Genomic DNA, 22,435 nt, shown 5'->3' with positions numbered 1-22,435 from the left:
AGGTGTGAGTATGGAGATTTGCCAATTGTTGTATGCTGATGACACTGTAATCTTCTGCGAGGCAAAAGAAGACCAGATTAGATATATCAGAGTGATACTTGTGATCCTGGAAGCTGTCTCTGGTCTAAGGGTTAACTGGAGGAAAAGCAGTTTATTCCCTATCAAGGAAGTAGCACAGATGCAAAGATTGGCTAACATCCTAGGGTGCAAGATTGAGCAATTCCCAACAACTTACTTGGGAATGCCTCTGGGAAGCAATCATAAAGAACTACTGATATGGGATGGGATAATCCAGAGGTCAGAGAAGAAGTTAGCCATATGGAAATCTCAATACTTGTCACTTGGGAGCCGACAAACATTAATACATGCAGTGCTGGACTCTCTCCCCACTTATGTCATGTCTCTATTTTCCTTACCTGCTAAGGTGCTGGAGAAATTGGCCAAACTTAGAAGAGACTTTCTTTGGTTTGGAAACAAAGAAAGGAAGGGGTACTATCTAGTTAACTGGGAAACAGTGCAGCTACCTAAGCTCTCAGGTGGTCTTGGAGTTAGGAATCTTCGAATCCATAATGAGTGCCTCTTGCTGAAATGGCTGTGGAGATATGTGGAAGAAGAACATGCTCTTTGGAGAGAAGTTATACATCACAAGTATGGCCAGGACTCCCAATGGTGTACCAACGAGGTCACTATACCATATGGAGTTTCAACATGGAAAACAATAAGATCCTTCTGGAAAAAACTAGCAGGAAACATCAAACTCAGAATAGGAAATGGAGCTAAAAAACTTTTCTGGAAAGATGTTTGGGTAAGACATGAGGCATTAATGCAATCTTTCCCTGACTTATTTTCTTTCTGTAGCAACCCAGATATCACTCTAGCTGAGAGTTGGGAAAATGGCTGGGATATATCTTTCAGGAGACATTTCAATGACTGGGAAATAGATAGGGTGGCACAATTGTTACATGTAATCAATGAGTTTAATGGTTTTGCTGCAAGGCCAGACACAATCTCGTGGGTACACTCTGAGGATGGAAGATTCACAGTTAACAAGCTCTATAAGAAGGAAATGGGAACTCAACAAGGCCTCAGATTAGCTAGATGGAAATATGTATGGACAAGCCAAGCACCAACCAAGATCAAATGTTTGATGGTTGGTAGCTAAGAGGCTTGTCTGACTCAGGAGGTACTGCAGAGGAAAGGTGTACAACTAGTACCAAGGTGTTTTCTATGCAACGAGACAAATGAGACCAACAACCATCTTATTCTACACTGTAGAGTCACAGGTCAACTATGGTCTCCGTTTTTGAGGTTCACTGGTAACAGCTGGACGATGCCAGAACATACTGCTGACCTGTTGAGTTGCTGGATCAGGAGAGGAGGCAGTAAAAGCCAAAAAAGTGGTGGAGAATTATTCCAGCTTGCATATGGTGGTCAGTATGGAAGGAAAGAAATGGAAGATGCTATGAGAACAAATCAAACTCCATACAGAAAGTCAAAGAAAATTGCATAGTAGAGCAACTAGTAGATATGTTAGGATCTTGTAATTAGCCTTCCTAGCCCCTCTATGTACGAATTTTTGGAGGTCACCAGCATATCCTTAATGCTAGAGGAATACAACATTACTAATTCAAAAAAAAAAAATTGAGAACGATGGAGGAGTGAACCTATTAGCCACGAGTTACGAAATGGTATACAGAGGACTTCTTGATTATCAAATACAAAATATCTCAAAGCTCCAGGTGATCTGTTCAACTAAAAAGTGAAGTTGGAGGAGGGAGGCGGGGGGACAAGAGAATTTCTTTGCTAGGAGAATAGATGCTTTCACCTTGTGGGATGGAAGGCTTTGATTTCTAGTAGAAAAACTGGGGGACTGAACATTACAAACTTAAGAATGCATAACAAAAGCCTTCTATGGAAATGACTTTGGAGATACAACACTGCAGATAAAGCATTACGAAAGAAGGTGATCCAACAGAAATATTGTCAGCAGGGATACTGGAGTACTAAACCTGTGGGGTCTTCTATTGGGATTCACATTTGGAAAGCTATCAGAAAATATTTGGGAGGAGTTTGTTGTCGATACTGGGTTCAGAATTGGTAATGGGAGGAAATATCATTTTGGAGTGATAATTGGTTAGGGCATGGCCCTCTTAAAGAGTTGTAACCAGATCTACTCAGTCTGGTTTTTTCACCTGATGTTACAATTGAGGATGTTTGGAATCAGTTGGTTGCAATCTTTCTTTTAGAAGACTAAATGACTGGGAGACTCTGAGAATGGCCGATTTTCTGAAGACACTAAAAGTATTCCATGGTACAAGCAATATGGATGAAACTGGTGTGGATAGAAGCAGCAACAAAAAGTTTACAACTAGATTTTGCTTTAATTTTGTCAAATACATCTACACTGGTGTTGACTGGCCTTGGAAAGCTATGTGGAAAATTAAAGCTCCTTTTAAGGTGATCTGTCTCACTTGGTTCGTGGCTAGAAAAGCATGTTTGACACATGAGAATTTTCAGAAAAGAGGTTTTCGGTTGACTTCAAGGTGCTATTTGTGTCAGTAGGAGGCAGCAATAACAGTCATTTATTTCTTTTTTTTGATAAAGGTAACTAACAGTCATTTATTTCTTTATTGTAAGTTCACATAAATCTTATGAGAATTGTTTGTCTTTGGTTAGGATCAAATGGGTAATGCCTAGAGATAATAAGGCCTTACTATGGAGCTGGTTCAATGCAATAGGTAGCTTCAGAAAGAAGTGGAGGAATGTTTTCCCGACCTGTATTTGGTGGACTCTACGAGACAGAGAGGAGCCCGATGTGTTTTGAATACAAGTCATGGTCTATACAGAATATCAAGATGAAGTGTTCTCTTTATAACCATTATGTTTGTGCTAGCTTGCAAGAACCTTGACCAATTCCAATGGGTACCTGCTACCTCCCAACACAGATACCGACCATGGCATGGACAGATGGGAAGAAGTCACCTATTTTTGTCTCCGTCGGGAATTGAGCCTGAAACTTCATGGTACTCAACCCATTTAATTGACCACTAGACCACACTCTTGGGTGAAAAATGAAGTGTTATGTGTCTTCTATTCTCTATTGTAACTTGTAAGGATAATTATATAGAGGATGCAAAAACATTTTTTTGAACCTTTAGAAGCCTTGTAAGATGAGCAAGGCCTTTGGCACTTGTAATATGGATTCCGGTACCAACTTGGTGCTGATGAATACACATGTTACCTTTCTCAAAAAACAATAAAAAAACTTTGCTAGAAGGAAATAGTTGGAGGTGGTTGAACATAATGAGAGAAAACAGAGTGCGGGTCAAAATCATTGAGACATGTATAATTGCTTCAATTAAGGACGAGCACTTCTCAAATCTTTAGATGCATTCTCACTTTAAGTAGTTGAAACCTCTATTGTAAAAGAATCAGGATGGGATGCACAAGAGCTTCAAAATGTTGCAACACCCTGCTTATGACTTCTGAGGATAAAAGTTAATAAGCCAAAAATGGTGTCTAAATCTGAAAGTATCAAGGGGTGCAGGATTCATTTGGTCGTTTTCTCCATAACAAAGCATTGCTGGGAAAGGTCAGAGAAGATTGCATTTGCTAATTCCTGAGTCAACTTCCTTAATGTTTTTTACATGATCTTAAATGAACTTCTGAGCTTGTTAGACCTTTAGCTCTTCCAAGAAAGCGGAAGGTAATTGAGCATAGACCCAACCTCAAAATCCATGACAATGTTGCAAAGTTGCCAACATGATCAGTAAATGAGCCCCACCACACACGGCAAGTTCTGCTCCGACAAAATCCCTACTTAGCTACCATAAGTAATTAGAAGCATCCAATTCCCCAAAGCTCCTCCATGGGCTTGAAGCTAGGCCAAGAAGTCAAAATGAACAGTCTCTTCCTATATTTGTTACAGACAATAATAACAATATCAATTCTATGTAGATGTAAAATGGTGTATAGAATGCTCAAAAACAAGCAACCCAAGGGCTGAAATTTTATAGACATAAAGTATGTCCAGGTTTTCATGAAAAAAATTGATTATGAGATGCTTGTAGACTACATCGGATAAGTCACATATGAAAATAACATCTGATCTTTAAAGGTGTGAAATCAAGATGCAGTATGTGATACATAAATGGGAAGTTCAAATAAATTATGTTAGATAAGAAGAGAAACAAGCATGGCTGTCGAAACAGTCATTTCATAGAGAATATCAAATATAAATTGGACTGCATGAGCATGAGATGACAATTGCCAATTTACCTCTGTCCTGTATCGAGCATCAAGTGGTGGTATCTTCAACCTAGCCTTCCAATCTTGTGAACTAAAATAAGAGGGAAAACAAAAAATGACTTATTTCTCAATATCACAGAATGAATTTTAACTTTTGAAACATAAAACTCATAATCACCCTACCTACTATTATCAACCAAAATCTTAAGTTGAACTTCGGGGAAAGAAAAGTTTTTCATGATATAATCTATTTGATCTTTGAATTTATAATCAAATCCATCCCTCCTTTCCATTACCACTGCCATATGTAAACTAAACCTCGCTTCAAAGTGCAGGCACTTTGTGGTCTGTGGCCTCAGAAAGACTCGCTGCTAATGATTTGCTTCCGACAACAAGACATAAAAAGGCTCTTCCCGCGAACATTTGTGTTGACCGCAAACATCACAATGAGATCCATAACTTTCTCCTTCATATTGTCCCATTGCTATGTTGTAAAGGAAAGTGTGGTATCCCTGAGATGATATTGTCCTATCGCTGCATCGTAAGGGAAAGTCTAGTATCCCCAGTATTCTATTCTTTTTCGGAGTATGCCATTGTGTTTTTTTAGAGAAAGGTAATTGCTTAATAAAACTAGAACTAAAGAAGTGTTGTAGTAATTACAAGTGAGCAAAAAAAACAAAAGAAAAATCCTTTTTCAATCTTATAAGGATTCTAAGAGACTAGGTATTGATTTTGTTTCATTTACAAGTTCCCCTTTACACCAAAAAGAAAGCAAAAGTATGCAGTTGTTGAAAAGAGTTGGTTTGTTACTCCCTTTGTCTCAATTTATATGACACACTTTCTTTTTTAGTCTATCCCAAAAAGAATGACACATTTCTTTGTTTGGCAAATGTTTAATGACAATTTACCCATGTTGGGATCTACTTATTTAGCAAGAAGTCTACCAAGGTAAGAACTATACTACTATTTAAAATTTTATTTATTTTAAGGGTAGTTTTGGAACATTGCAAAGTGTTCCCACATTTCATATACTCCGTGCCCAATCAAACTCCGTGTTCCACAACAGTATCTTGTTTCTTCTCCTTCTACCTATGTTTCAACAGTTTCAATATGTGGCAAAAAGTATCTCATTTTTTTTTCTGAAACTGGTAACTTTGTCTATGTATGTTAAAATCCGAATCTTATAAGCGTTGTAGTATTTACAAAGTACTACCTACATCTATGATTCTATGATCCTATGCCTATAATGAGTCTAAAACATCAATAATAGAGACATGATCATTTAAAAGTAACTGATTACACCAAAAAATAGTAGCAAGATGCAATTGAGCTTAAGCTGTTGCATATTGTTCTCTATGCGCTCAAAACAACTAGAACTCCTCTCCTTCCATATTGTACACCAAATGCTTGCTGAGACTATCCTCCACCTGCCTCTATTCTCGGCCAACAACCCAACTTGTTCCCAGCTTGTTAAGGCCTCTGTAATTTTCCCAGGCATGCTCCATCCATAGATGTCATGTGATTCTACAATGTAGGAATAGATGGTTCACAGTCTCTGCCAGCTCCCCACAAGTATCTCACTGTTTTGAAGAACAGAAAGCGCAAAAACAACAACTAGGTCCATGGGGTTGAAGTGAAAATCGTGAAATGAGATGCACACTTCTTTCTTTGAACGACTTATAGAAACTAGTGTACCAAATATATATGAATTTAATATTCTAATAATCAAATTGCAATTAAAACATACAATAATGACGATATTAATCCAACTCATCAATGAGATCCAAAGAACCAATAGTTTCTCATTGGGATCACTTTGCACAACAATGTTTAAAGCACATACTTCTTTAAAGCTCATGATTTCACCCATAAAGTATAACCCATGGCTTCACATAGCTTAAAAGTTAAAACCAAGTATCCCCACGATACTAGGACATGTTGGTTTTAGAATTTGGTACAGTGAGGATTGAAGCACTATGAAGGCTTCTTTTTTTGATAAAGTAAGTGGTATTAATAACAACATCAAGAAGATGCAAGAATTACAAGATATGGCATTTGAGCTTACAAAAATCTCTGGCTACAATAAACCATCCGAGCAGAACTAGTGAGTTAATAAAGTCCTGAAGTTGTTCTGCATTAACAGCAGGATACAAGTTGGACGAACTAAACAAATTTGCAATCCATCAGTAAACAAGGATTTCTCAAGATCAAGAGAAACCAACATACTTCTTCTAGGATATAGAAGAAGATAACAATTCATTATGTCTACAACGACACAAGATGTTGGCACACTTTCGAACAAAGGCTCTAGAGAAACCTAAAAGACAGAGATAGAAATAAGTTACTCCCTCAATCCCATTTCTTTTCTTTTTGCTTAGTCCCAAAAAGAAGGATATATTTCTATATTTAGTAACAACTTAATTTTAAACTTTCCATTTTACCAAATGAGATGATTCACAGCCACACAAATATCTATGGCTTGTTCTGAACCACAAGTTTCAAAAGTTTTCATTTCATTCTTAAACTTTGTGCCCAATCAAATATCATCACATTAATTGGGACAGAAGGAGTATAAATTTTGATGAAACTATTTTACAAACAAATTATCACACAATCAGGAAAGACACGTGAAAGTGGAGAGTAGGAGAGGGCCTTTCTTGCTGAGGTCTTTCTATCATAGTTTACTGAAAGAGAGGATTTAGTTTTTTTTTTTTTTTTTTTTAACTGGTAACGTGTGTGTGTGTGTGTGTGTGTGTGTGTGTGTGTGTGTATATTAGATGTACACCATAACAGTGCTATCTACAATTACAAAACCCAACCATGCTTAGGACTACTGCTTCACAAGGAACATATCATATAAGTAGTGATTCAGTCTCCTCTACATAGTTTTCTTTACACCAAAAATGAAACAAAAGAACACAATTCATCTCGACTTTCTGCTTCTGTCTTCAAAAATTTCTATAGTTCCTCTCCTTCCAAATTGTCCACCATTTACAAGCTGGGAAAGTTTCCACCACTTCTTTTGTCTCACTACACCACCATTATAGTTCTAGCACTTCACTAAATTACAGCTTCATGTTGGCATAGACCATCTTAGTCCTACTGTGTTCAAAAAAAGTTGCAACAATTGTCCAGTTATAGGACAGTGTAGAACCAGATGGCTATTCATTTCTCTGGCTGCACCGCACATACACATCTAGAGCATAGATGAAATCCCCTACTTCTTAAGTTTTCTTGAGTGAGACATGCTTCTCTTGCTACAAGCCAAGAAAAACATGAAATTTTGTAAGGGGTCTTAGGCCTCATATGTTTGCACTTAATGGAGATCTGAATTTGAATGGTTCAGACATTAGGCCATTAAGTGTGTTTATCTTTTCTACTTAATAATCTCTTAGTGGGTCCGAAGGGTCTCTGTGACAGAGTCTTATTCTCATTCAGATTCTTTTAAAGATACTTTTATTTTCGTAAAACATTGTGCTCCATATTTTTTTCATTAAAAAAATATTCAAGTCTCTCTCCTTCACCAACTTTATTAGTTATCCAAATTATTTTCCTTAAACTTTTAATTTTTGTTCTTGCTACTTGTTTATCAAGAATTGATAAACTTTATCCTAAAAAATTTATTTGATTGAAGTGCAACGCAACTTCATAAATGCATTGTATAGATCGAACGATGATGCATTTATAAATTTCTTTTAAATCATTTAAATGTATCATGTTCATTTTTTATTTTAGAGAAGAGTACATGAGCAAACATATTATAGAATAGAGATGTTTCACTTATTTATGGAAGATTCATTTGTGTTGAATTTTTTTTCAAAAGAAGATGACTACATTTTTTCCTAACAATTATTTTTATTATTATAATTTATATATGTAGTCCATATCGTTCCATTTTATTTTTATCAAACTTTTTTTTGAGATTGGTAACTGTTATTTTTATCAAACTTAAAATATTTATTTATAATTCAAATATCTTAATGTTTATCAAAGAATGACCTTTTTTCTAATATTTTGTTAATATATATATATGTGTGTGTGTGTGTTTAAAAACAAATAGTCTTAATCATTCAGTTTCAGATTTACAACAACAAAATTGACTGATTCAGATGTGCATTCATTCAGATTCATATGTCTTAATCTTAATGAAAACAAATGAGGCCTTAGTCTTCAAGTTGAACTTCCACTGTCACTGGTCAAATTGTGCATTTTGCCTAATCTGGAAGTTGTATGCAGATGTGACAGTGTAGACTCCATCACTTCCAGGTTTCCAGCACAACATATCCTCAGATTCTTTGAAACCTTGGAAAGATTCCAAGGTCTTGAACAAGTCCACGACTCTAATCAATTCCCAATCATTTAATAATCATCTAAAAGGTTCCACCGATGTATTCCTTTAGCTAATTCAAGGTTAGTATCTGGTTAAGTAGCAATAGTATAGAAATCAGGGAGCAAAACTTTTAAAGGACCACGCCCAAGCCAGTTGTCATGCTAGATGAGAATTTTACTCCCCTTGCCGACTTTGAAACTGATATTTCCAGCCAAAGATGGCGACAAGGATGTAATGGCTCTCCAAACTCCAACTCCAAAGGGATAATTCACACTATTTGAGCACCACTGGTTGTGTTGGCATATTTATATTGCACAAACCTTAGTCTCTAAGTTATATCTCCATAACCATTTCATCAACAAGCTTAGGTTATGGACTTTGAGGTCTCTAGTGCCAAGTACTCCATCCTTTTTACCGGTGATGAGGCAGTCCCATTTGACCAAATGAATTGCTTTATTTTCTTTGTTGCGTTGCCAAATAAAATTCCTCCTTAAGGAGTCTGATCTTTTCAAAACCTTAGAAGGGATAGGAAACAAAGACATGACATAAGTCGGGAGAGCATCCAATACACTATTGACTAGAATGACCCTGCCACCCAATGATAAATACTGCCCCTTCCAGTTAGTTAGTAGGGATTTCAAGAGCACCTAAAGAAGTATGATTCTTCGCATGGATGGAAACAAACGGAGGAGATCCTAAATTCTGAAAAGCTAAGGAAAAAGAAAATAACCAATGTCAATTGGTGCTTCATGTGCAAACAGTTGAGAGAAGATGTGAACCTCTTTTTTTTGGAACTGAAGAAGATGTGAACCATTCACCTGTGCATTCCCAGGTTGCAAGCTGGTTGTGATGGACTGTACTGAGTCTATTTTGTGAACTTATTTTGGAATATAGTAGTCAATGTTGGATGCAGTCACAGTGAAAGACGTGATTCATAGTTAGGCCTTCAGAAGGAGGTGAAGGAGATGCAAAGCATGGGACATAGCTCCTCTTACCATGATGTGGGTACTCTGGAGGGAAATAGACAAGATAGCATTTGAAAGGGTGGAATACAAGTTCGCGAAGTTAAATATGTATTTATTTTTGGTCAATTGTTTGTGCACCTACAAGGCTCTTGTAAGCTATAACTTAAGATAATTTGGAACCATTTGTAGAGAACCATACTTGTGTATCATTCTCTTGTTTTCAGCCTTCTTGTATATTGGCCCACCCCCACACAATCCATGAATTAATACTTTCCAACTCCAAAAAAGGGCTAGGCAGTCCGAACATCTATGTCCAACTAATGCACTTGGTTCAGGAAATTAGGATTTTCAATATTGTAAACACGAGTTCTTCAAGAAGAGTTGCACCCAAGATGTCAGATAACGAGGTACCCCTTCATGCTAGAATTAAGTCGAGACTTGTAAACAAGCTAAGCTAGCTTGGGATATGAAATGCGGTTACAATTTAAGCTAGAGCTCAATCAAGGTCCTAGTATCAAATTAATGGCTCACATCTATGTCAACGTGAAAATGAAACTCTGAAGCCCAAAAACGACAACAACATACCTAGTGTGGTCCCTAGAGTTGGGGTCTAGGGAGGGAAGAGTGTACGCTGACCTTACCCTTACCTTGTTAAGGTGGAGAGGTTATTTCTGATAGACTCTATGCTCAAGAAAGGTGTTTTAAAACATATTTGAAAATTGCAAGAGTGAAAGAAGCTGAAGTTCTCAAGCCCAACTAAATTCCATTTTGACATACTCTAATGGAGCTCAAAAGTCAGCCCTATAGAATAAGTTTACAGATAGCATAAAACCATAAATAAATTCCATCTTGAACCCACTCTAATGGAGCTCCGAAGTGAGCCCTACCATAAGTTTTCCGACGACATTGTTAGAGTTTACTCAGCAAACTGACGTGAATGTTGGTATAGATTAAGACATGTACATAGACATCATGGAACTGCAGTTTAAGGCCTTAAACACTGCAGTACTATTTAGCAATTGGAGGTTTTTCTGTCTTGCTGCATGACTCCTACAAGCTACTTTCCGCTAATAATTATTATAAAAATAAATAAGGGATTCCTCCAAACAATTAAAACTAATTTAAAGCCGTGAGGATTTAGCAAAAGAAGTTAAGTCATTTGTAAACAAAATGACACCCACTAAAATGCCAATTTAACTATTCTCTGCTAATCAATTCTAGCATGTCATATTATCTAATTATTACTGATTCTATACCAACAAAAGGTCCATGCTATTTCAGCTAAACTTAATACTCGTCCCGCAACTGTCAATTTGTTCGTGTGTTATACTTCAGTATAACACAGGAACAAAACACACATAAAAGGAAAAAAAATAACAACTTCGTCTAAATTTCAATATTCAATCAGGGGCAGAGTCACCATTGCACTGATGGCTTCGGCAGAAAATCTCCACCCTTGTATTAATTAAAGTTCTCAAATTTAAAAAAAAAAAAAAAGAGTAAGGAACCCCTACCTTCCGTTTTCGGATTGCACAGTCTTTTCAACCTCATCAATAGCAGAATCTGACCTTCTCATCCACTGCTGTGTTTGCTGGTTCTGAAATTGTTGTTGATGCGGCACTGAACTTCTCTGCATATATTGCTGTTGATTTCTTTGTTGAAAACTAGTGTTAGCATTAGGATGCATACTGCCGCCGCCGCCGCCCATCCAAGGCGGCGGATATCCTGATCTCGAATTCATTACCAGTATGGTTCGCCGACGGCCGGAGGAACTCTATGTTCGTTCTCCGATGAGAAAAGGACCAAAAATTAGATTGGGAGTCCAGGAAATTTTATTTTTTGTACATGAAAATTAAGTAGTACTACAAAATTAAAGTTATTACTAAAAAAAAAAATACTACTATAAACTATCATTTCTGGCGAATTTCACATTTAAATTATTTTATTTTCATTATCTTAAGCTTATAAGTAACTTTTAAGAGTTAAAAACCCCTTAACTTTGACAAATGAACACATAATTTTTGTAATAATTGAAAACGCAACAAAAAAAGTGTTGATGATTTGATTAAAAATTAATTTAAATTAAAAAATCAGATTAATTAGTGATGTCTAGTGTGCTTGAAGCTTGTTCATTGACACTTAGGATATTGAAGTTGTTAGATTGATACAAAGTTGACTATGACTCCATCTTATCCTTTGAGACGTTGACGTAACATATCATATGGATTCATGAAGTCACTGACAACTTGTAGCAATAGTCTGAGGAAACTGAGTACTCTTGGAAATAGGTTAAAGTTGTTGGGGTTAAGATAGGTAGAGGTTCAGACATGGATTAAAATTTGGGGATGAGTTGTCTTTAAGAAAAATAGGTAATTTGTGCTGATTTGGAGTTTTTCATCCAATTAAAAAGTACGGGCGATAAGCTTGTAGAAAACTAGCTATTAAGCGAAAGTTGAATAGTGTTTTTGAGTCAAATGAATAGATTCTCTAATGAGTTCTCCTAGCAATGTTGCTTGTAAATTCACTTTTTCTTGTAGAACGGTGAGAATTGGTACTTGATACTTCTTCCTTCAATCTTTAGCATATAAATTGATACTTATACATAGTTTGTCAGCAATTAAAATTTTACATGATCTTGAATGTTGATTCAGAAATTATTATGCTTCAACAAAAATCTTTTAAATACTGAAGCTAGAAAATAAGTTGTTTTATTATAATTACTAATTAATTTACTAAATTTGGCTTAAAGTGTAACCGCTCAATCCCTTTTTTTAATTAGATCACTTAAATTTATATTTACGAACCTTGTACAATTCACATAAATCACTTAAAACTTATTTGTGTGGTTTTGATTTGAATTGGAGTGGTACAAATGTGGTTTGAATAGCAATGTATGTGTACTATTATAATTTTTCTCTACCATGAGTCGCAATTGCGCACAAGGGTCCTAGAAAGGGAGTTATCACACATAGGATTTTGGAATTGATGGTGCACTGCTGAACTGGTCTATCTGGATGTCTAGGGCATTATTGTACTAAGATACCACGATTTTATCGAGGCATCGTGATCGTTCTAAATCACTATTTCAAATATAAATTGAATAGAATTGGGGTATTTAAGTTTTTTCACCGTGGTTAGATCTAGGAACCTCGAGAAAACTAGAATTTTAGTGAGGAAATTGTCTACAAATATCAAGTAAATACTATTATCATGTTATTAGTTGATTAGCTTGATTTTTTCAAATTCGATAAATATTGACTTGTTTAAAGCTTAAATCGCAAGATTTTCGATGTGAAAATAAGGGGGGAGGGGGGTTCATCATAGGTTTTGAGAGAGGGAAACATATTGATTTTGAAGGTCAATTTGTTATCGATTTTGAGGTGTTAATATAATTTTGATTTTGTGGAATTATAGATAACGTGAAATTGTAATAAAATTTGAATTTTAACCTTGAGGCTTGACTTTGACTATTTGATAAACTTTACTTCTAATTCTTAAAAAATTATAACATAGAATAGTTGAACCTGTTTAATCTCATAATATATTATTTTGTATATATTAAGAATATTAGAAGCTCTAACAAAAGATAAAGTTATTTGTAGAGATCAGAATATTGCCGAGATAATTTAGGACTTTAACTTTGATTTTTTTTTCCCAAATTGAATTTGTTTGTGATACATTATGTATATAGGATGCCATATAGAAAAGGTGACAAACACACATGCAAACACCATGGATATTTATTGGGATATATTATGGTATTCCCTCCCTTCTTTGGCTGTCTGATTTGTTGCATAACTATGTGAGCTCACTTTATACTAGTGATGATGTTATTGATATTATTTTCATGTTACGAACTATGTACACACATATTTGTTGTGCTAGGTGCATCAGTGCTACTAATGTTTTAGTCTTTATCATACCTGCACTAATTTATCAACATTCCTATGTCTTTTATTCATCTTCTCTGTCTATGGTCTATGTCAATTGGTCTTATTTGGATGAGTTTGCATTTCGTTTTCCTTTTGTTATTCGGTGGATGATGTTGTAGACAGAGCAGCGGCTAAATATGTTAAAGAACACAATATCTTTGTGAACTTAAAGCATGAGATATCAGCGTTCATCTTTAATGTGAATAAAATTCATTTCATTCAAGATGGGTAACTCATGTTGTGAGTTAATATCTCAAAAGGTCACTCAACTTTGGAAATTTATCTAAAAAAGTCATTGAACTTTATTTTGTATCAATAAAATCACTCAACTTAGACTTTTGTATACAATAAAATCACTTAACTAAATTTATCATTAAAAAACATTTGAACATAGCAAAATAAATTATTCTTTTATGTCATATAAATATGAACTCTATAAATAAATTTAAAAAATTTAAAATCGTTAACAAACTTTTTCGAGCAAACTTAATTAATGAATAAATACTTTTATAATATTAAAGTATGTAAGCATCATGACATTATTATTATTATTATTATTTCAAAAAAAAAAAAGCATTTACACAAAATTGACTGGTTAAAGCAAAAAATTAAGTTGAAAAATTAATATTATAAAAAAGGATCAAGATTTATAGAGCCAAAATAATTTTAAGCTTCAATGGAAAAGTACTATAATATGTAAAATTATTTTTTTATATATTTTTTTTTTTAAAAAAAAAAGTTACAAAAGAAAAAAGACAAATTTTGTTCGGGCACTGTTGTTTAGTTTGCATTGTTGAAGAAAAAGGTGTTATATTTAGAAAGTAATTAATTGAGGTCACAATTTTACATATTTTAGTACTCTTATTCGGTCTAATGAGTCCTCATTAGATCTGTGAACGCAAATTTCATCAATAATTTGTTTGTGCTAATTCTAAGAAATAGATACACTAGTAGACCAATAAATAAAACTCCTAATTATTTCTTTTTATTTAGTAATTAGTAAATTAAGATAATATCATAAGAGTATTTGCTTCACTAATTAAGTTTACCCATAAAAAAAAATTAATTAATTTTCTTTAATTTTATTTATTTGTAGGGTCTATTTTATATGACATAAAAAAAAAATTAATGATAAATTTTGTTGAGTGATTTTACTAACACAAATGTCTAAGTTAAGTGATTTTATTGATACAGAAGTCTAAGTTGAATGATTTTATTGATACAAAACAAACTTTGATGACTTTGCTAGATTAATTCCTAAAGTTGAGTGATCTTTTAAGATATTAACTCCTCGTGTTGTATATTTTATTAATTATACTTTATGCATTATTTGCCTCCTCTGTTCACAACTGTTTAGTCATTTGATGTTTTTTATGTTTTCCACCCTGTGTTCGGAAGTCCACATTGGAGCTCCAACTAAATCTGGATCGCGCACTGTAGAGCTCATTCGGGGGTGGCGCTCTCAACGGGATTTTCTCCATACTCAGGGCTCGAATCCGAGACCTCTGATTAAGAGTGAAACACTTTCACCAGTGCACCACAACTCGTGTTGGTAGTCATACGATGTTGTCTTCTATTGGCAGGATAAATTATAATGAGTATCTTAAAATCAACACTGACCTCTATTTTGTTGGGGTTGGTCGATGATATAACTATTATTAAAAAGGGGAACTTTCACATATAGCCACTAAAAAATAGCCTAATTACTCTCCATAGCTATAGTTTGATAATTACAATTCGTAGCTACATGTTATATGGAGGAGAGAGGCGAGCGAGACTGGGAGAGAGAGGTGAGAGAGAGGGGGCAAAAAGTGGGAGAAAGGTGAATTGTATATGTATATAGGTTAGATAATTGTATATTATACATATGTATTTGTATATTCTGGCGAATTATACATATACAAACGTGGCTAATTATACAAACTCGAAGTCAGCCCGCGTAATTAATGTATAATATTAGTCGTGAGTGGTAATTATAGCAAATTATACCTATGATGAGTAATTAAGTAGTATAAGTTTACTTAACCGCGTAATTTTCCCTATTAAAAAAGATTTTAATGACAATTATTTAAAGGCAATAATATATTTACCGCTTATTAATTAAGTAAGAGGAAATATTAGTTGAAACGTAACATTAGCCGATAAAACAATATCCTTTTACTAAAAATAAAAATTATTTTTTCATTATAAATTATTAATTAAAATCGATTTCTATCATTTTATTTCTCCTCTAATTCTCTTCATTACTCTTCATTTTCATAAAACAGAGAAAGATGAGATAGAAGAAAATGAAAACAAATTCAAACAGATCCAAACTTATGAGTACAGAGAAAACAAGAAGATATCTTCACTTAGTCCTTAAAAGTTAAAAAAATTACAAGACAAAGATTATTAGAGTTTTAAAGGATGTAAATAATAGATCAACGAAAAACTATTAAATATATTTCTCCTTTGCATTCCATTTTCACAAATAAAAAGTCCTTGAAGTGCTCTAGAAATGCAGTTATGTATATTAAGGATTATAATTCTTGTTGGCAATACTATACAGTATTACAAATTGACAAAATTAATCCGGCAAAAAAGTTATTCTGTGGAAATAAAGAAGGTACTATAGGGAGTTGAGGTAAGTATCCTTCTTAAAGCAGTTCATTGAAATTTATATGAAACTCCTTTGAATTCAGTACAATGATTGGATATTCATTGTCCTCCATGTGATTAAACATGTTCAGATGAAGTTTAGTGTGATAAGTATCAATCTAATTTTCTATCATTTTAAAATTTAGATCAAGTTCAAGATTTTGGATAAAGTCATTCAACCCTGTAAAGAACTCATTTGGTGGAACTAAATGAGGTAATGCACGTGCTTAGGGTAAGTATGGTTCTTGAGGTGGTTTGTTGAAGTTCCATAAGGAACTCATTTGAAATCAATATTCTAGATATTATATTCTCTTAGAAGTTTTTGTACATGTTTAACTAGTTCCTAAGGAGAATGTTTAAGTTGTATATTTCAATAGTATTTCATTTAAAACAAGGTTGGGACTAACTCTTTTTATTTAAATAAGATGATAAATTGATATTTTGTTTATTCTGCATTATCAATTTTAAAATGGTTGGTAAGAATTCTCCTATATAAATGTTAGAGTAGGTGCCCGACAGTTTGCTCGTTACAATTTGGTATCAAAACCTAGGTTACTGATTTTCTAGTACAAGAGCAAATATCAAATAGAGTCCTGAAGATTGGTGTGTTGATGTCCACATTTAATCTTCAAGGAGTTATGAAGCATTCTGGGACATTATTTCACTTCTTCATTCCTTTCATGTGGTATGTTGTCTTGCTTATATAGGTTGAATTCAATTGATATCTATTTCAATTGGTATCTCAACAAAGGGAACTGAATGTCGTTGTCACGACTGAAATGACACAAACAAAGGAAGTTGAAACCAAAAAGGATTCAATTGATATATGGCCTTGGAGGCTATGTAAATGCATAGATATTCAGCTAGTGGTCATCTATGGTGCGAATAAATGTAATGAACATGACTTGATATTTATTGACAAAATTTGATGATTGTGATTATGTGCATTATATTGTCTGAATAACTGTAAAAGTGTGAAGTTTAATTGTTTGTATGACTGAAATTGCAGTCAGGAAAAGTCATAACATGGTTATATGTGATGGATTAATAATTGTACATTCGTAGTGATTCAAAATATTAGATCCAAGCAAACTCAAAATTAAGATTATTTTTTTATAACGAAGAATTAGGACATTAGTTTAAAAATACATAATTTAAAACTTTTTGTATAATTAGAAAATAGAAAATTATTTAAAAATTTATAAGTTAGATATTTTTAATATTATAAAATTATTTATGTTTTGAATTGATAGTGACTAATTAGTTTTAAAAAATAAAAGTTCAAATTTGAATTTAATACTTGTAGTTTTAAAGATGGTTACACTTTCCCAACTTTATCATAATTATAGAATAATTCAAACACCGAGAGATATTCTCTAATAATTCACATGTAATTATTTTGTTTGTTCAAAGATGTTTTTATTTATATATATGTTCAATTTTTATCTCAAACGTGTAGAAATTAGACTACTAAGGTTTGGTTGGACTTCTCAACTCATTGAATAATGTGATCGTGAAAGCTTTAAAAATAACAAAAAGAATCTTTTAATATAGTAAAAAAAAAATTAATTTTCTGAATTTGTTTACTGTTTCATTTGTATTATTAGCATCTAAAAATCTTGAAATCATATTTTCTGAATAAAGTCTTTTCAAATTTTTTGAATTTTTGTGCATTTTAAAGACAAATCCCAAATATTGAATAATATTATTTTTAAGTATTTTTTTGTTTACAATTTTGACAAAATGGGTTTGATTCAACAATGAAGATAATTTTTTTATATATATACTAGTTTTTGAAACGCACGTGTACCCCATCTAAATTGGCATAAATTGTTTCAAATTATCATTGTATAAAAAATAGTTTTATAATTAAATTACATGAATATTGTTCATTTTCAAATAAATTAGTTCAAATATTTGGAATCTACTTTTGGATATCAATAACAAATTAAAAATGACAGCAAAGTATCTCTTCTCCAAATGAAAGAAAAGATGAGAATATTTAGTAATTTAAAATACTATAATTATAAACACAAATTAATATATGTATTTTCTTATCTCATATGTTAATTACCTGCAAGACAAAGTTCAGAGAAAAGAAGAAAGATAAAAAAAAATGAAAAGAATTTGATAGTCATTTCGTAGAGTTAATTAAAATAAAATGAAGGCTACAATTAATAATTAATATTTTTTTTTATTATTTAGGGATCATATAAAGTATTGAATCCTACCAAATTAATTTTTTCAAAAATGAACTTAGAATACAGGAACATAGCATCAACGGAGTGACAACTTAAAATATCAAACGATATCAAAATTTAAACAATTGAACTTGCATTTCTCAAAATGAGACAAAATGAAAATAAATAAATAAGGATAAACATTTATATCACTATTTCTTCCGTGAATTAAAGAAGTTACTAATAATTTAATCATATGTTACTTTCTCCATCTCAAATTATTCATCATGTTTCATTCTTGTACACCCCTTTAGATAAAATTGATAAAAAGAAATATAGTTTTATACATTCTATTTTAATTACCCCCCCCCCCCCTCTACAAAAATAATCATATATAAGTAATAAATCCATAAGAACAAATTAAATAACTTTAATTATCAAATAATATAGTACAATAATTTAATCGTTAAAAAGATCAAGTAAATCATAATTAGTAATTTTTTTACAAATTACATCACACAAGTATATTAGTAAATGAAAGTATTATGATCTTATATTTTGATACATGACCTTTTATTTTACATTCAAAGAAGAAAAAATATGTACTAAAAAAAAAGCATATCTAATTGATTTTTGTACATATGATGATGTTTTCTTCCAGAAGATCATTCACCTTTGTTCTTAAAAAAAGAGAGTAAAGAATGCTCTGTTCCTTTCTAAAGAAGTTGATCCCCCAAATCTTAGCTTGCCCATTCCTTGTATATCACATGATATTGTTTACTCCAATATTTTTCATATTTATAGATGAAAAATGTAGGGATATTCAAAAAATTATAAGAAAAAGTGTATAGTCAAGAGTTAGATAAGTGCAAACCATGAAATAAATGCATGAGAATATTAACATTTGTTCTTGAAAGCATGACTTTTTGCTAATACATGAACCACTATCCCTCTGTTCCTAATTGCTTGTCCACTTTTGAATTGGCACATCTATTAAGAAAACAATAATTGACGTAATAAGTTTGCCATTTTACCCCTATTAATTATGAGGTGGATGAATTAAAAACTTAAGATTTTCAAGAAAGTCTACATTTTTCAAAGTAATTAATTGAGGGTATAATAGGTAAAAAAATTGTCTTTTTTTGATTTGTCAAAATGGACAAGTAATTAGGGACAACTAAAAAAGGAAAAGTGGATAAGTAATTAGGGATAGAGGGAGTATTAAATTGCTTGTAAATTTTAAAATAACCTTTGAAATTCCTAAAAACGATCTGTTATTAATTTTTTGTGCATTGAAATATTAATGTTTGCGTAGTAATTTAATTTCTAAGCATAAGTTATTAGAACAATGTTAATTTAGTGAATGAAAAATGATCATTTAATTTTTTTAGAAACATTTAATATTTAATTAATTAGTTTTTTATTAAAAAATAATTTAGTGTAGTGGTAAAATGATAATTCAACTTTGCACTTTGATGCTTCTTACTTTTAATATATAATATATATATTAATAAGAATTTTATGTACATGTTTGTATTATTATTAAATTAGTTTATATTCACTCTATTTGAAATCATTTTACGATTATAATTTTATATGAATTTAAGATTGTAATTTTTTTTTAACCTTTTGGATTAGAAAAAAATATAATTTAAAATGTTCTAACATGTTATTTAATCTAATGATATGTAATATTTCATGTGGAAAGTTAGAATTGATAAATTGTTAATATGGAAAAAAAGTTAATTTATTAATACAACATAAAAATAATAAAGAATAAACATGTAAATATTTGAACTCTTTGATGTTTTTGAAATAAAAATAATTAAAATTAATATATTCGGGCAATGCGCAGGTACATATACTAGTATAACTTATAAAAAGGGACATTAATAACAATTGTTTAAAGGCAATAATATATTTACCGCTAATTAATTATGTAGAGGAAACATTAATGAAACATAACATTAGCCGATAAAACAATATCCTTTTACTAAAAAATAAAATATTATTTTTATTAAAATCAATTAATTAAGACAAGATCATAGAAGAAAATAAAAATAGATCCAAAACTTATGAGTACACAAAAAACAAAAGGATATCTTCACTTAGTCCTTAAAAGTTTAAAACATAGAAGATAAAAGATGGTTTCAGTTCCAAATGGTATATAAAGATAAAACAATGAAAAATTATCAAACATCTTTCTCCATTGCATTCCATTTCCCCAAATAAAAATCCCTCAAAATGCTCCAGAAATGCGGTTGTGTATATCAAGGATTCTGATTCCTGTTGGCAACAATATACAATATTATAAATTGATAAAATTAATCATAAACTAAGTATTTGTTTTGTTTGTATATTGATACTAACCTTATGGAGATATTATCTTGAGTTGGGCTGCTACCAAAGAAATCTTCCAAACTTGTGAATAGATCATTTGGTGGAATGACCGGTAAATATACATTTTGATGTGGTTCATTGAAGTTCATAGTTAGATCATTTGTTTTCAATACATTGAAATGATTTTCGCTCATTTTGGAATAGAGGTCGAATTCAAGCTTTTGAATCAACTCATCCAATCCTGTAAAGAACTCATTTGGTGGAACTAATGAAGATATTGCATGTGCTTGGGGTAAGGATGGTTCTTGAGGTGGTGTGTTGAAGTTCATAAGGAACTCAAGTGAATTTAGTACATTAGGATGATTTCCTAGAATTAGAGAAGAAGAAGCATGTTGAGCTTGTCGTTTCTGTACTCTGTATTGCTGCAGAAGGAACAAAAATATTAAAGCAATTAAGATAGACTAAACAAATGTCAATTTACTGGTGTCTACACTTGAATATATTTCATCTAGATGCTAACTAAGATCTTAAATGAGTCCAAAGAAAATTTAGATACCTGTAGACGGTTCTCAACCTGTTTGCGATTTAATTGTGGCACATTCATATACTCCAAGATCGGTATGGCAGTGGCTACATCGACGAAAGATGAGGATTCAATAGTTAACAAAAAAACTAAATTAAGAAGAAAGTATTCTTAGATATACATACCTTTTTCTCCTAATCTGCGGATAGCTTCATTGAATTTCTCATTAAGATTCGGTGTCCATTTTATGCGTAGCCTTCTCTGCTCTCGTTCTTCCATAACTTTTTTGAAATCAACAAATGAACAAACAATTTGTGTTGTGGCTTAATCTTAATAAGTTGGTGAACACCTAGTTGTTTCAGGTTGATATCGAGGTAAAACTCTAAGTATTCCTCCTTTGAAGAGCTATAAAGTCTACGTTAATTAATGTCTTTTGTAATACTTGTTGAATGTTCTGAGAAAGGTATGTAATTTCTTATTTATAGATGGAGCAAGTAGGTAGTCCAAATGTAAATGAATTCTCTTGCCTTATTTTGATTGATTACTTTCAGACATCAAGCAAATTGTTAGCATTGATCCTATTGGCCAAATTTGAATGTATTATCACACCGCTTTAACACGTGTTATGAATTGGGGTCATATGTAATCTCTTATCTACAGATGGAGTAAGTAGACAACCCAAATGTAAATGAATTATCTTGTCTTATTTTGATTGCTTTCTGTCAGACATCAAGCAATTTGTTAGCATTGATCCTATTGGCCAAATTTGAATGTATTATCACACCGCTTTAACACGTGTTATGAATTGGGGTCATATGTAATCTCTTATCTACAGATGGAGTAAGTAGACAACCCAAATGTAAATGAATTATCTTGTCTTATTTTGATTGCTTTCTGTCAGACATCAAGCAATTTGTTAGCATTGATCCTATTGGCCAAATTTGAATGTATTATCACACCGCTTTAACACGTGTTATGAATTGGGGTCATATGTAATCTCTTATCTACAGATGGAGTAAGTAGACAACCCAAATGTAAATGAATTATCTTGTCTTATTTTGATTGCTTTCTGTCAGACATCAAGCAATTTGTTAGCATTGATCCTATTGGCCAAATTTGAATGTATTATCACACCGCTTTAACACGTGTTATGAATTTGGGTCATATGTAATCTCTTATCTATAGATGGAAAAAGTAGACAGTCCAAATGTAAATGAATTATCTTGCCTTATTTAGATTGGACATCAAGCAATTTGTTAGCATTGATCCTATTGGCCAAA

The 22,435-nt window shown here is 32.4% G+C and overlaps 1 protein-coding gene and 1 long non-coding RNA gene across 2 annotated transcripts in view; both read right to left on the bottom strand.

Moving 5' to 3' along the window:
- Positions 1-11,517, bottom strand: part of LOC102587039 (DEAD-box ATP-dependent RNA helicase 8) — a 32,462-nt gene extending 20,945 nt beyond the window's left edge. The window contains exons 1-2 of the mRNA XM_006345532.2: positions 11,058-11,517; positions 4,279-4,339 (exon numbers count right to left, since the gene is read on the bottom strand). Coding sequence (XP_006345594.1) covers positions 4,279-4,339; positions 11,058-11,284 — 288 coding nt within the window. The 5' untranslated portion in view covers positions 11,285-11,517. The remainder of the gene's footprint in view (positions 1-4,278; positions 4,340-11,057) is intronic.
- A 9,501-nt stretch (positions 11,518-21,018) lies between these two features.
- On the bottom strand, positions 21,019-21,584 carry LOC107060259 (uncharacterized). Its single transcript, XR_001473237.1, has 3 exons — positions 21,341-21,584; positions 21,189-21,262; positions 21,019-21,054 (listed from the first exon to the last, which is right to left on the bottom strand). It is a non-coding gene; the product is annotated as an uncharacterized lncRNA (long non-coding RNA).
- Positions 21,585-22,435: the final 851 nt, after the last annotated feature.

This window comes from Solanum tuberosum, unplaced genomic scaffold, assembly GCF_000226075.1.
Source record: "Solanum tuberosum cultivar DM 1-3 516 R44 unplaced genomic scaffold, SolTub_3.0 scf00069, whole genome shotgun sequence".
NCBI lineage: Eukaryota > Viridiplantae > Streptophyta > Magnoliopsida > Solanales > Solanaceae > Solanum > Solanum tuberosum.
The sequence above is the reverse complement of the archived record's forward strand: the minus strand, read 5'-3'. Positions and strand labels throughout refer to the sequence as shown.